Raw genomic sequence first — 16394 nt, 5'->3', positions numbered from 1 at the left:
AGGTGGATGATTTCAGGGAGGTAATTCCAGAGCGTGGGGCTGATGGAGCTGAAGTCACAGCCCCCAATGGTGGGGGTAAAGGGAGGGGGGGGGGGGGGGGGGAATGTACAAGAAACCAGAGTCAGAGGAACAGAAAGTTCTGGAGGAGGTTATAGCAATAGGGAGCTTGCAAGGCCATGAAGGGATTTAAATATTGGATGAGAATTTTAAATTGGAGCAACGGGAGGCAACGTAGATCAGCAAGGACACGAGTGATGGGCGAGCGGGACTTGGTGTGGGATAGGATACAGGTGATTGTGTATTTTCTGACATTTTGGTGCCTACTCCAAGTGTCAAAATCAAAATTTTTCTGGGAATGCCCCCAGGGTTATCCTAGAAAATAAATCTCATGCCTTCAGCACTCAATTCAATTTTCGTTAAGTTCTAAATCCACCACTGCTGCAAACTACACTTTAGATCACTTTTATTAGAGAAAAAAGTCTAATGTTGGGTATATATAACTTAAATTATGACAAGCCTGTGTCCCACTGCACTTTCAGTCTAACTCTTCATTTTCACTGGTCATGGGTCTGTTTTTGGTGGTCTGATTGTTTGATCATGTGTCAATAATTGGAAAACTGAATAGCAGGGGTTAGTGTTACCTATTAAAAGTAATAGTCGCAGGCATTACTGTTAATTGTAACACATTGCTAATGTGTAAAGTGTGTGTTGCTAAATCATGACAACAGGAAATCTTACAAATAAATCTATTTCAAGCCAGTAACCTTATTACCGTATTTAATTAAGAGATCGATCAAGATATTTCTCACTCATTCCATAATTTTCAACTTTTGCCTTCATACACCAGTTTATGAATTGGTGTTTGAGTTAATGCTGACTGTACAACTCTTACAGAAGGTCTTGTACTCACCATCACGTAATGTCGCTGCATCTCTGTCTTTTCACTGGCCAGCTTTTCGCATTCCATCTTAAGGCTTGCAAAGGAAAGGAAAGGAATGTCAGAACATATTTTAAATGCCTTCTCTGCCCCCCACCCTTCTGACCTCCCAATTCATAAAAAAGGATAAAATTGACATGCAAGAAACTTTCTGCACTATCACCTCCAAATTACCATAATCATATATCCTTCACACTGTTGGACAGAAGACTAGAATAACCTTTCCTTACTTCTAGATTCTAGGCTCCAATCTCAATCTATACTACTCACAGTGGTTACTCCTCAACTTCCTTCTTGATTCTCTCAAGGTTCAAATATGCACTCTTAAGCTCCTCCATCTCCCTGCATCCTCCATGTTGAAATCAAGAGGCTTTGTACGGTCTTCTATGCTAATTCATTCTTCCCCAGGATCTCAACTTGTGAAAATCCTCACCTCCCTCAGTTTCACCTTCATCCCACAACCCACATGCTTTCGAAACCCAAGCCTAATGTCATCTAAAATCACTACTTCAGGATTCAGCTGGCCTTCTTTTCCTTTCTATCTATTCAACATTGGGTGGTATACTGTACTATGACCTTTGGCCCTTCACACAAATTTATTAATATTAATTTAAAAAATTCTTTCTCATTAGATCAGGCAGCATCTGTGGAGAAGTAAGTGAACGTTTCAGGTCAATGACCCTTCGTCAGAACGATGAGTTCTGATGAAAGGTCATCGACCTGAAATGTTAACTCTCTTTCTCCACAGATGCTGCCTGACTTGCTGAGTATTTCCAGCATTTTCTGTTTTTATTTCAGATTTCCAGCATCCGCAGTATTTTGCTTTTGATTCTGCTCATTAGCTTGCTTTAAACAATATAGTGCATGAGTCAATTTGACCGTGGAGCTCACAATTCTTGCTTTCAGCAGCCGGGTACTCATGACACTACTCGAATTAAAACACAAAGGGTGACAGATTTTGCATATTGGACCTCAGTCTCCATCACAGAGTATTTTTAATGCCAGTCACTTCAATTGATGCCACTTAGTGCTCTCTCTCCCTCCCCTCCCTGCCCCTGCTTTCAGGGTTAAAAGGTTAATGAGGCTTCATAGAAAGCTATTAAGCTTAGGCAGTTCAATAGAAAAGGCAGCAGCAGGTGGAATAAATGCACTGCAAGAAACAGCTTACTAATAAAAATGGAACCTTTGATATTTGAGTCGGATTTTAAAAATAAAATCAGTATGGATTATTTAAAAAGACAATATAGTTACACATCTTTTTCTCCCCACAGGTAAGTACACCATACAGCGAAGGTCTCAGCAATTCAGACCATAGATAACCTAGGTTTAATCGCTAGTCTGTGCTAAATTACACTCAGTCTAGACAACAGCAGAGCTGTCAAGAGAAATATTAGGAGTGAGTTTAAAAATGACCAGAAAGAATGAGACAGATTTCAGATCTTTAAACATATGAAGTGGTGTTCACTTTACTTTTCAGTGTGGGGTAAATTAAATTAAAGCACATTGCAGCTTAAAACCAAAACAAGCAGAATTTAACAGGTCCAGAGAGTAGAGCTTGGCCTCTGTTTCTAGACCCTTTGAGCTTGGGGGGGGAGGGGGGAGGGGGGGAGGGGGGAGGGGGGGGAGGGGGGAGGGGGGGGAGGGGGGAGGGGGGGAGAGAGAGGGGGGGAGAGAGAGGGGGGGGGGGAGGGGGGGGGGGGGGAGGGGGGGGGTGAAGAGAAAGAGAGCAACAGGGTTCTCATTTCCAATCAATATCCAGTGACTCTCACTGGAGATATATGTACTTAGACAGGACACTGCCAAGTACAGATACTTCTACTGGATGGTCCACCAAAGACTCACTGCCCAGACATGTATCTGAATAATGGCCACAAGCACAGAGCAGAAAGCAATTATACCCAAACAGGATTATACCACATTCAAGAAATGAGGGGGGGGTGCTGGTGTTGTGCTGCAGTGTCCAAACTACAGCACATGGACCAAACGCTGCCTGTAACTCCTGACATTCTGGCCCTGGTGTCTCAGTTTCTATTTCTTGCGACACTATTTTATGCATTTAGATTTCTGAGCTGCTGATTTGTCTTGTTTGAATTTTGAGGGCCTAACAGTTTGGAAAGCAGTATCCCCTCTGAGAATTTCATGACCAAATTGTTTATATGTGGCCCATAGTACACAACAAAAAGTGAGCTACCAAGAGAAAATGGGTACACCCCTGGAAGGAAGGGGGGGGGGGGTCAAGAATGAGAAAAAAAGGCTAGCAACAGCAGCAGATTGCTAAAATATATTGAGTCAATCAATCACTTCCATTTGAAAGCTGGTAAAATAACTTGTGCGTCATTTTACTGGGATAATGAGGCCCCTTTAAATTTTAGGGCATGGCTTCAATGTTTGAAGTAAGTTTCTGGTAGATTAGATGCTTCAGTACGTGTTGTAGTTATCGAGTCTACAATGCTTGGCCAGCATCCCTTAAAAATTGTTCTGCAGTCAATTTTTCCACAAACAAATCAATGGTGCTTTGTGATAAAACTGGCATATTCTACATTCTGCTTTTAGATTATCAGAAGGCCAGTGGAGCTAGCAAATCTCAGCATCATCAGCCTCTCTCGCTCAAATCGTGACCAACCGTAAAATCCCATGTGTACATTCCATATTTAAAAAGGTGGACTGGAAGGAATTGGTTGAATTTTCACCTGCAGGTAATGTCATGGGAATTTAAAGGACAACAAGCAAGCACTGAGAACCTGGGTTTACATTTGTTTTAACAAGTGTGCATTTTTTTTTTAAATGCTTATCAAGGTGAGAGGTTATCAGAGCTAGGGAATGAAACTTTCCATTTCAGGCATCTAGCCTTAACATCAAGCAATCCGAGGTCAAGGTTTAGTACATACTGGAGCACCTAATCCAACAGAAACCCACTTCAAACATTGAAGCCAATGCCCTATAATTTATAGCAGACTTGTCATGCTAGTAAAAGATCCCTCTACTCCGCCCCAAAAATATGCTTCTTCTCAGAAAAGCACCCCCTACTATCTGTCTCTTATACAAGCCATCCTGTGGCCTGTCTGAGATTATGAATTTACTGCCAAGCTTTTGGCAGTTCAGTGCTATGGGCCCGTGGATTCAGACTGCCTAAGCTCATTTCATACTATAGACAAGACTTTCATCTAGTTAGTCTGGGATGAATTTGAACCCAGTGCCCCAGAGGTGAAAAGCCAGTGCTTAACCCAATGTTCAGCTCCAAGGAATCACATCTTCCTGCACCATTGCTGAAAAGAGTAGTAACAGAATAGGAAATACACAAAGTCACTTTTGTAAAGGCCAAGAATGTCAAATAATGGGTAAATGCACTGTCTGGTGTAGGACCCAGGTCTGATTCCTAGCATAGAAGTTTGATGATCTTACCCAAGGCAGTAGCAGAGGGTGCTACAATTGGCCTAAACACACCTGGACTGGGCAGAGAGAGTGGGGGGGGGGTGGGGGGGGGGGGAAGTGCCCTGGCTCCCTTTCCTCCTCATTGTACAGCACATCTTGCTGAAAAATGGTTGCATGCAGGAGGTCAGGAAAGAGGATCAACTGGACAACACTACCGACATTCACATATGAAGAAAAGGCACTTGAGCAAGGTAATACCAACACAGAAATTGTAACCCACAAGAATTGAAGATGAGAGGTAGGGGAGAAAATGGAAAACACAGTCCAACAAGACAAAAAAAAAGACAACACCGCCCATTTTGGACCCTGCACTGCATTTGATCAGTATCTGCTGGACGTGGGAGTGTTCTATTACTCACTGGAGTCACCTAATTTAGCAAACAATCCAACTTACTTCTACTAGTCACATTCAGCACTTCCAGCTTATGATGTACAAAGTTATACTGCTTTTGTTAGATGGCAGGGGATTGAAAAGGGATGTATGGAGGGGGAAGTCATGTGGTGGAAGAAAAAAGACATTCCAAGAGTGGAATGATGGCAAGGACAAGTACAGAAAGCTTGGAGGGGATTCCCCACCACTTTCCCCATAAAATTAAAAGAAAATCAAGCAATGTGTTGTCCATTTTGCTCTCCTCCCCTGAGCCTTGTGGGTTACAGTTACTTTGGCAGCACTAACTCACACAATGCTTTCTTCATATTCAGGCCTTAATTGCAAATGTTGGCAAGCAAATCCCATTCTCGTCAGATGTCCTACATGCACTCTGCAGCAGAAGGCACTGGAGAACGAAGAGGAAAGGGAGCCCTAGCTTCGCCCCTCTCCTTAGCCCAAGTGTGTTTCGGGCATTCATAGCAAACCCTCCCCCTTCCACAACTACCACCCTGGCCGAGATCAGCAAATTCAGCACTCAAACCAGAGACTCTTATGCAGTGCACCAAAATAGTGGAGGGAGGTTATATTTCATTACTCCTCAGAGTTGCTGACCATGCCTGTGGTCTGCTGTGGAGAGGCACCAAATGGAGGCAGGTATCACCCTGCAGGGGCCAAAAGGAGATGCATCACGGCAAATTTTGAAAGGCCCTGCCTGCTCCACTCCCAACAGAGAGCGTCTCTTGATAGAAGTAAGTCACAGAGATGGGGGCGACAACTTGACAGGGTGTAAAGGGTGTATTCTGCAAGCCATACTCCCAGCTTGTGAGGCTGTACACTGGGAATGGAGTCTGGCAAAATTTACCCTGATATCCCAGCCAGTTCAAGGGCAGCAGTGGCTGAGGTCTGGAAGCTGCCTTGCATGTAGGGACCCTAGGAGATCTGAAGTGGGGAAAATTAGAAAACAATATACTTGAAGGGGAATTGTTAGAGCATTGGATTTCAAATCAGTGGGCTTCACGTTACATCAGAATAATCAAAAACAAGGAGGCCATTTGGGTTAGCAAACGTTTCCCACAGATACCACAACTCTCCCAGTCTAGTGTACACTGCATTTTGAATGACTCAATATCTTTGGGATAATGTGCCAGGCAAGGTATTTGAGACAAATATTTATCACCCTTTTAAGTTTCCAAAAAAAAAGCTTCCCAGCATCAGTTTTAAATTTGCTTTTCGCTCGGAGCAGTGGCTCTCTGCCAGTTTGAGTTAAAATAGGCCCTTCTATCAGCAATCAAGTGCACCTCCTTGTTGGAGCAGATGCTGACAACATCTGTGGAAATATCTACAACATATTGCTTTTATTCACAATTCTTTCTCTACCAAACAAAAACATGCAACTGTTCCCATTAATAAATGAAATGGCTTCATTGTATGGCCTCTACTCCTACAAAAGCTGCAGTCGCCAGTCATGGTCAGAGGCACAAATGGAAATATATATATTTTTTTAAATCACCTGCATATAATGAACCTTTCAATGTTTAAGAACACCCAGGGGCCTGTATGGTTTTGATTTTAAACATTTATTTTTTTTGAAAGACAGGAAAATAGATTCAGACTACCTGCTGAGAGGCCTAATTCAGAGATAAATAGGTATTTGCAGAGCTCCAGAACCACACGGGTGTTAGAAATGTAACCACAATCAGTGGAGCCACCTTAATAATATACTCAAGCAGGCTCAGTTACAGTAGAGCATCATTCAAATGCCCCCACCACAGTAACAACTGCCGCCAGATGCTTCATAAGAACCATCGCAGTCCACGGCACGTCTCTGGGCCTTCCGACAGATTTGTGTAATAGAAAACATGTTTCCCCCTTTAAGTTTCTTGTGATTGAAAGCTTCCCGTAATCTCTATTTACCGTATGGTCTCCCTGCTAGCTCAGGAGGGAAAAAAAATCAATTAGGAAATTGACCTGCAACTGACGAGCAGAATTCTGTTGAAAAGTACACACTCCCAATACATTAACTGGTCTTCCCTTTACACACGCTGACTGGCCTGCCGTGCATTTGCAGCATTTTCTGCTTTTATTTATTGACAAAAAAAAACTTGCATTTTATGTAACGCCTTTCATGACCTCAGGACGTTCCAAAGCGCTTTACAGCCAATGAAGTACTTTTGAAGTGTACGTTACAGCAGTGACTACAAGCGCACAGTAACTGCAGAGAGGGGGGGAAACTTAACTGCGGCTCTGAACCAGTTGCTGTTCCTCTGTGTCCTCTATCATTACACAGGCTGTTTCAAATCCCAGACCTCTAGTCTAATATTTTAAGTTGTTGACATACTAGCCTTCCAGTTGACGCTAAATGGAAGAGCTTTAATTGAGTGTGATGTACAAAATGTTTACAGCATGGCAAATTAATGCACATCAAGCCATTAAATTATAATACGCCTTCCTAGAGCTGCACTAATTATATGCTAATGATTCTCTGATCTGTTGACGTCACTGGTTTATTATGTACATAGTAATAGCAAGCAGCTGCAGAAGTAGCAATACCGGTCTTAAGTGAGTGAACGGGGGTACATAGAAAGCCTGCTGGACACATCAGTCGAGCCCAAATTATGGGAAGACGCACAATTCCACCTAAACCGTACAGAAGCAACGTGCAGTCAACTGCACCCATTAGTTAAATCCATCTGTATTTTGACAAAGAGTAGCTTGGGATCGTTTTCCCAAAGACAGTCATTAAGTGAGATCAGTGAGCATCATTAATTGTTTATAAAAAGAGAATCATTACCCAACTCATGAACCTTCTGAGAACCACATTTAATCCCCCCACCCCCAAAGAAAAATATGACACATTGCAGCCTACAGAGAAACCCCTTGTGACCTGCATACCAAGGTCCACCATACACGATAATGATCATCCAGGAATTTATTTTTTTTAACAAACACACACAGAAGGGCTGAGTCACAAGATATGTGCTGTATATATTCCAACATTTATTCTACATTTCATTCCTCCTCCGAGCTTTAAAAACAGAAATGACACATGATCTCTTAAAGGCCCTTTTAAACGTGAGGATCAATGATGATCCAAAATAGAATAGGACAACCCCGAGAGTTTTTTTTTTACAAGTTGTAAGCACCCAACAAAGTCAGGAACCGCAAGTTCTGATCTGGTGCAAATTGATTTGCTCTCAAAAGCCACATATGCGAGGTGGGGAGGGAGGAGGGAGCAAAGCTGCATCATCTTCAGGTTTTGCCTCACTTAAACACAGATTTCACCTTGTAATTAAATTGTTTCCAAGCCACTAAAAAAGGAACCACAGTATGTGAAAACAGTGCCCCCTTGTGCCGAACTGACTTAAAAAGCACTTAAAAACTGCAGAGGAATCCTTTTAACCAGCAATATAGATGGTTGGCAGCATTAGCTCCAAAGGATCTCCATACCTGTGGTACTGTGCCTGCAGAAACTGGAATTCTTCCTTAATCCGATCCAATGTTTCTGGGAAGGTGAATTTTAACGTTTGGGACGCTGCAGCTGGGGTGGCAGATGGCGGTACCTAGAGGGAGATATAGATTGGGATTTATTCATACAACATATCGTCCTCCAGAAAGATCACAATGAATGGTAAAGAACCATAACAATAAAACGGCACAGGAAAATTTAATAAACCAGCAGAATTATTATACAATGGCACCATTTTTTTTTAAATCAAGATTTCTAGCTTGCAAGTTAGAAATTCCTGAATGGAGTCCTGCTGGCAGACGACAGGATATCTACCAACAACTGCCCTGTCATTTGGAAACATTTACATGTGTTTCTTATATTGGTTTAGCAGGTAAGCCAGCATGGTATCTCAGTAGTCACATCTGACAAGTACATAGTCAAACGTAATATTTAAGACGGTCACAGCAAGTGGGTCAGTTCAGAAGTGACTTGGGACATGGCTACAATTTGTACGACTACAGCGGATGGAAGATACCAAACCCCAGCTAAATCAGTTAGAACTAGAGCACCCAGCGAAGTTCTGATCTCAGGATCCGCACCTTCAGACACCCCTCTTAAAAAGGGCTAATGGTTCACTGCTCACGGTTATAAAGCACAAACTTCAGCAAATGTACCAATAGTGCACCCTTTTCAGTACCAATCTGGATCAATATTTCATTAAAATGTACCTGACTGGTGTGAAACTGAACCATGCAGAAAGATCCCAGGTTCAATCCCCACCCACATCAGTGAAGAGTTAAGAGATCTCACTCAGGATGTTAACTGGCAGAGGGAGGGAGGGATAAAAAGGAGCAAGCATGTGGAGGTTAGCCAAAGCTCCAATTCCTCATCTCCATCCAGTGACCCCTGATGAGCAAAGTGCATACATACAGGCATCAGGCCAGAATGGGCTCTGCTGTGATGCCCTCCACAGTCAAATAGCTCACCGTCTATACTTGCATAGGAAGGACAGCCACTTGGGTTAAGTACCAGAGGGCTGCAGCATGAAATTAGGGGAAAATTAATTGAGGAAGATTCACTTACAGTTTAAATAAAATCAGATCTTCATTCACTCGCTTCATATATTATACTCGAGGGAAGTTCCCACCCCTGCCCATTAAATTAAAATTAGAAAAACTGCACTGCCAGTAACGCAGTGCGGCAAGACAATTGCTTCACGTCACTCAAGTCATTGCTTTAAATCCCATCAGTAGCTAGCTTTTAAACTCCTACCACAATGTCAAGAGTTCCATCTATTGTCACTCGGATTGCTTATAGGCCGGGGAAAATACACACGCTTATCTTTTCACCCTACAATAACTACACCTGCCAATTAGATTGCACAGAAGCCTGGCATCAAAAGACTGGGAGTTGCTTGTAGTATACTCCCCTGCCTTCCCAGCAATTGCTGAGTTTACGGATGCAAGTTGCTCTAGGTCTGGGGAGGAGGGGGGAAATGAGGGTAAGAAGGCCAAGAAATACCTGCAGCCCCCCAGTCAACACTAGTACAGCTTGGGTATTTTAATATTGTTCCACCAACACAGCTGTGTCACTATATATAAATCCCTTACCATAAACTGGCTTTAAAAGTAACCTAGATTTAGCTGGGATGAAATGGGTTCGGGAAACTAATTTAAGCTATGGCGATAAGTCTGAAGTGACTGCACAGCAGACACAGCAATGAGGACAGACAAATCCAATCCACGTTTAGGCACAGATGGCACTGGACTGCCTTTTCCAAAGGCGGCCAAAATTGCTTGATCAAAGCATTGTGAATTGAAGAGATGCAGGTCTGAAACATCATCAACATTAAGGAACCTTTCATTCTATCTTCAGTTCTAAAACTTGATATATATTGCCTGATTACAGCGCTCAATGCTTAGTACAACATCCATCCCTTCACAGTCAAAACAATCAACGAGCAAAACACTTCCAGGCTTCTGCTACTCTGGCAGCTACGAGGTGCAAGACAGAGGCACAGACCCTTGTGCAAAAAAAAGATTCCACCAACTGCTTTCCTTCTTTCTGTCCTTCAACCTCTCATCCAACGCCCTCCCCCGCCAAGTTATACACAAGGAAACACTTGCCTTTTTGGTGGATGAATCCCAAGTCAGGACACCAAGTACTGTTAGTGCACTATCAGCAACTTGAGATAAATAGAAATTAATGAGGACATGGATCTAAACTTTCCATGTTGGCCCCTCAAGGCTCCAGAATATACATCCACGTAGCCCACAAAGACAAAAACTTTGGACACGCCTGCTGTACCTGGTTTTTGAACCCACGTATCCTGGAAACCATCAAATGTATCCCTCATCGGTGAAGGTAGTAATAATAAAAATAAAGATAGGCCTTAGACCTTGCCTTAAACCGCAGATTGACAGCAAATCATTTTTGAAGTGGAGTTGTGGGGGGTGAACAGTGCAGTCAATTTGTGCAGCGCAAGGTCCCACAAACAGCCAATGAGATAAATGGCTAGTCAATCTGTCTTTGACAGTAATGGCTGAGGTGATGATTGAGGGAGCAATGTTGGCCAGGACACCAGGATAACTCCCTGTTCTTCGAAACAGGGCCACGGGATCTTGTGGCCACCTGGACAGGCAAATGAGACCTTAGTTTAATGGGTCATCTGAAAGGCAGCACCTCCAACAATGTCACACCCCTCAGTACTGCACTGAAACATCAAGCCTAGATTACACGTTCATTTCCTGGAATGGGGCTAGAGTCCACAACCTTCTGACTAAGAGGTGAGAGTTCTACCACTGAGCCAAGCTGACACGATTCCACAACAGTAAAAAAAACCTGTGCCAATTTTTTTTTTTAATTACTTTAAGCTATGCCAGGCTAAGTCTGACAGAAGACAGGCTTTTATTAAACGTACACATAAACATGAGAGATAAGGCCATACCTAAAGTGTGGCTATTGATCCTAATGGGCACTTACAAGACCAGATTCTGCCAAAGTACTGAGGAGATTTACTCATCTCTTATCGCTAAATGTAAGCCTGCTGCTAAGTGAGTGTAAATCTGACCCATTGAGCTCCATATCACTGGGTTTACTGTATTGGTTTCTGAAAAAAAAAATCTAATCAGCAGTCATTACAAAGAGTTACAGTAGCTGGTTAACTACATGCAAATGAGACTTATCACTTTTGTGTCAAGTATTTCATCTGCTAATCCAATAAAGGATCAGTTGTGGTGCTGCCTTTGTACAATATAAAGTAGCAACCCTACTCTATTATTCCTATAATCCAATATTTCTATTAGAATGCATGGTGGGGGGGGCGGGAAGCTGCTTCCCCCAATGGCTAAGGGTGTAAGTGCACCCTGTGGTGTGCTAATAGACGATATGAAGCAGAAGGTTCCAGGTTCAATCCCAGGTCTAACTCATTTAGCTGATATTCGCAGTAGGCACTTTGCCCCTGAGCTAGGGAGGGGAGACAGAATAAAAAGGCTTCCCACTTGATTACTATCCAGCAACCCCTGCTGAAAAGTGCAGGTGTGGACAGGATCGACTTAGCTGTGATGTCCTCAACAGCAGTACAGTCTGCTATGTAGCCTCACACATGATGAAAGACAACTTAGGTGAGGTATAGCTGCCATCACCCAGCGAGAGTCAATGCCTCAGAATGGGGGGCGGGCGGGAAAGAGAAAATAGGAATGACATAAATACATGGCGATCCAAGAAGAAAAATGTTTAACTTAAAACTATTCAAGTGAAAAATTATGCAAGGAGAAAGGCGGTCTTGGGTCTTGGAAAGCTATCTGAGGTGGGAGGAATGGGGCCTGGGAAGGTTACTGAAAACTTTTCAGCAGTTAGAAGGCTGAAGACATGAAAGATTTTTTAAGGGACAGGCAGGAAGGGGAAATAAGGGACTCCTGTTTAGCTCAAGTGAGGTCATATCCAATGAAGCCATATGCTTATAACTCACAATATGGTGACCTCCAGGGAATTGGAATTGAGAAAAGGGAAAAATACTGGGCCAAGTTTCGCAGCTCTGATCAGCAGGTTATAGGAGGGCTTAGCTGCTGGGAAGGGGAGAGAAGGAAAGAGAACTACAGTCTGATGTAGGGAATTCTTTAAAATATAGAAAGAGAAGTGTAGCCTTTTATCCATTCTAGCACTGCACGAATTAATTCAACCATGCGCAAGAAAATTGCTCAAGTAAGACGACATTATAAACAGAAACTTATCAAACTTTTTCCTTTACACGTAGAGCAAAAATTCATCCAAATACATTTACTCCACCCAGTTGGTCTCTGTTTACATAATAGCGACTCCAGAGTAGGCAACCAGTCACACAGGCATTTTGCTTTTTGTGTACGCAGCACGTGCACAGAATGCAAGATGACTGGGATGAGTGGGTTCATCCATCAACAAATAGCCCAAGCACAGCAAACGGCACAATGTACCATGATGTACATAGCCTAACTTCATTGCAGACCAGCTATAAGCAAGCTTGTTTGGGACAGACACCAGGCAACCCTCGTGCAGCGATTCCCCTCACTGAAGCCCTATTTTTCACATCTTCAGACAAACTTGGGTGCCTGGTCCGGCCAATATAGTCTTTGCCACTAAAGTGAGTGAGTGAAAAGGCCAAAGAACGCTATAATCACAATGACATGTTTCAACAGAATTTAAGTTACGAGTGCTTGGCAAATAAAAGGTTATGTGCCATTACACATTCAATGTCACTTTGTAGCAAGTACTACCTCCACATACCAATTAGACAATATCTTTCACACGCGACATGGACTCAACCCCAGAGTGAACGTGGCTGATCTGTACCTCAACTCCATTTACCCACCTTTGTTCCATATCCCTTGGTACCCTCTCCTAACAAAAATTGATGTCAGTCTTGAAAATTTCAATTTACAAAACATCCACAGCCATTTGGGGAATGAGTTACAGATTTCCACCACCCTTCATATGAAAACTTGGCAGTAGCCTCATAGTTCCCAACCTTCCTCCACACTCCAAGAGGGACAACCCAGGCACCACACATATGGGTTTCATACTTTCCACCACTGGGGTTTTCCTCATCTCAAGTCTGGGGCAGTTGTAGACTAATTGAGAGCGATTAATTGATAATGGAGTTGTTGACTAACCATTGGCAAGGTATCATGCGACTACCAGGATGGTAGAAGGTGAATTAGATGGGCCTTGATCTTTTTTCGTCTAGCAATTCCCATGTTCCTATAAACTGGTGTCACAATATAAACCAGAAACATTCAACCTGGAGGAGACATGTGGAACATTAATCATTTTGCCACCCACTTCACGATTGAAACATGTCCCAAAAGGTACAAATGAATTCAAATATAAAACATCACATTTAAGGCTGAAAATACAGTTTAAAATATTACAAAACACTATCTCTGAGCCAAACAGACCAGGAAGACCCCAGGTTTCACAAAAAAAGGGGAAAGGAGGAATTTTTAAAAAAACGCAGCGAGTTACGATGTTCTGGAATGGGGAGGGGGGGGTTGAAGTCACTGCACAGGCATCAGCACTGTGACAGAAAGGGTGATGGAAGCAGATTCAATAGTAACTTTCAAAAAGGAATTGGATAAATACTTGAAAAAAGGGGAAATCTGCAGTGTTATGGGGAAGAGCAGGGAAGTGGGACTAATTAGATAGCTCTTTCAAAGAGCCAGCACATACATGATGGGCCTAATGGCCTCCTTCTGTGCTGTATGATTTGATGAATGAGGAAGGCCATTTACACATTTGGGCAGAAAGATCCTACAGTATCCCCCTTACATTCCCAGTTAGACTGATCATGGCTGGGACAACAGTAGGAAGTACTACAAATGGCATCCCAGGTTGGGGAAGGGGGTGGAAAAAAAAACACAGCAGGGCCCCTGCTCAGTAACCCCTGCTGGAACTGCATCTGTGCGGAGGGCAACTATTGCCCCAGTAAGGAAGTCAATGCCTTCAGGATTTTTTTTTAAGTCTCGACAGCAATATTCACCATTGTCCTGGTATAATGGTGGCCGACACACCATTTAAGGAGTGGTGCTGTGATCCACCAAAGATCGGTAGGAGAGAGGGGGAAAAAAACTCCAATATATTAAAAATAAACACGTCGAGAATGACAGTCAGTCCTTCCGTATATCCTCAGCTAACAAGGGGATGCAAGTTAAGGGGGGGGGGGGTTGAAGTCACTGCACAGACATCAGCACTGTGACAGATACCCAGAATTATCTGACCTCCGTCACCCCCAGATGCCAATGTAAACAACCGACTGTAATTCGAGCGAGCCTTTCCTTTGCTCATTGCCCCACACGTGTGGGGCACATGCCCCCTCGGATTAAAGTGAAAGGCGTTGTAAAACAGTGGGCGGGCTGAGGGCTTTTTTTTTTAAAGTCCCAAATCGATTTACCGTACGGTGTAAACAAATAAAAACTAATTCACTTTTATTCGGATCCCACTCCCTCTCTTTATTTCGTGCCGAGCGCCTTTCTCTCCTCTCTTTCCCTCCCCCAGTGACAACGCATCTCCATTTTCTCCAGTTGTTACTTGTGTGGAGTTTGAGTTCTAAGAGCCCAGCCAAGCCAGGACAATGCAACCACAAAAAAAAATGACCCTTCCGAAAAGGAAAGGCGCTGGTCCTAAAAAATAAACCCCACCATGGTGCTTTTAAGTATTTACATAGCAAACGCGGTTCACAATGGACTATTAAGAGACTCACACGCCGAGCTGATCAACTATTAGCATTTTCCCCGTGTCGGTATCACTTTAGCCTCATTTGAGGGAGGGAGCGAGAGAGAGAGAGAAAAAAAAATAGGCCACAATATAACAAGACAGTCGCAATGTACGGAAGCGACGACTCAGTATATCTACCCTTCCATTTAGATACAAGATCAAGGCACTTACCGACGAACGGTTGTGAGGAAACATTTTCTGTTGTTGTTGCTGTTGGAGAAGGAAATTCTCCAGGTAGCTGCGATCTTTAGAAATTATAAAACACACACACACCCCAAAAAAAAAGCCGCGATCAAACACAGTGTAATACAATGTTGTACATCCCCCGGATCCCTTTGTTCAAATGGACTAATTCAAACAAGCACTTCTTCTCTGCCGGGATCAAATCATGTAGCCTTCAGACGATGGTTCGCAATTGGCTCATAAATCTGTCAGTAACGTCGGATACTTTCCCCCCCCCTCTCTCTCTCGGAGTCCTGGCTGATGTGCAAGAAAGGCAGATTAATAAATCACACGCGATCCGTACCCAAAAAAAAAAGAGAGGGAAGGGAAACAGGGAGGGAAGGGAGGGGGAAGAAAAGAAAAAAAAATAGAAATGGCAAATAAATAATAATTTTTTTAAAAATATATATATTTATATATATATAAAAGGCAGGACCGATCGAAGACTTTACACTGGCAGAGATCAGGGACACGCGGTTTCCTGGAGTGAAATCTAATGTTTTCACCGCAACTAGTCAATTACCAGCGCCCCGCCGGCCAATGGCGACGCCGCTCGCCCGACCCAACCCACGTGGGGGCCTCGCCACTCTCTGCCGCCCATTGGCTACATTTGGGTTCCAACCATTTGGCTACATTCTTGTAGCTTGGGTAATAAAAAAAACATAAAAATGTATTTATTTCATTTATAATTGAAGTTCCAAATAAGTTATCTCTCCCCGGTGTAAACAAATGGGAGAGATGGGTATAAATGCTGAAAAAAAATGTTTAATTTTTTTTTTAAAAAAAAAGCTGTGTTGGTACTTTTTTTTAATAAATTAAAAATAATAACTCGCTAAAATGTTCTTTTTCAAACAGTGGCTCCAAAAAAAAAAGTTGACCCGCTCCCTCAGGGCAAACCAATTAAATGCCCACATTCAGTGATCATTAAATGCTAAGAATAGTTCCAGAGAGCAGGTTTATACACCTTTGTTGAACTCACATGAACGGAATCTGTGCAACCTTCCAATCCAGAGGAAAGGACCTGAGGTGAAACTGGGTATCAATATAAACTTGTTTTGAAAACGGGCAAACTCGTTTTGTTCATGGTTACAACATCTGCAGGGATAATAGGAAATTTATATAAAATATTTAAGGTACATTATTCCTTATTTTATTGGAAATTATGCCAGGATTTTCAAACTCCTCCCCACCCTCCACTTTTGTCCTTTCCTGGTTCCTCATGTGCCAAGCTCCCACCC

General features: G+C 42.9%; 1 protein-coding gene across 2 annotated transcripts in view; it reads right to left on the bottom strand.

Moving 5' to 3' along the window:
- The window catches only part of LOC137299552 (transducin-like enhancer protein 4), a 135261-nt gene extending 119711 nt beyond the window's left edge, over positions 1 to 15550 (bottom strand). For both annotated transcript variants that reach the window (XM_067968370.1, XM_067968371.1), the window contains exons 1-3: positions 15106 to 15550; positions 8187 to 8299; positions 911 to 974 (exon numbers count right to left, since the gene is read on the bottom strand). In XM_067968370.1, coding sequence (XP_067824471.1) covers positions 911 to 974; positions 8187 to 8299; positions 15106 to 15129 — 201 coding nt within the window. In that variant the 5' untranslated portion in view covers positions 15130 to 15550. The remainder of the gene's footprint in view (positions 1 to 910; positions 975 to 8186; positions 8300 to 15105) is intronic.
- Between the last annotated feature and the right edge of the window lie 844 nt (positions 15551 to 16394).

Source organism: Heptranchias perlo, chromosome 29 (genome assembly GCF_035084215.1).
Source record: "Heptranchias perlo isolate sHepPer1 chromosome 29, sHepPer1.hap1, whole genome shotgun sequence".
Lineage (NCBI taxonomy): Eukaryota > Metazoa > Chordata > Chondrichthyes > Hexanchiformes > Hexanchidae > Heptranchias > Heptranchias perlo.
Note: the sequence above shows the minus strand (reverse complement) of the source record. Positions and strands in the feature narration are given on the sequence as shown.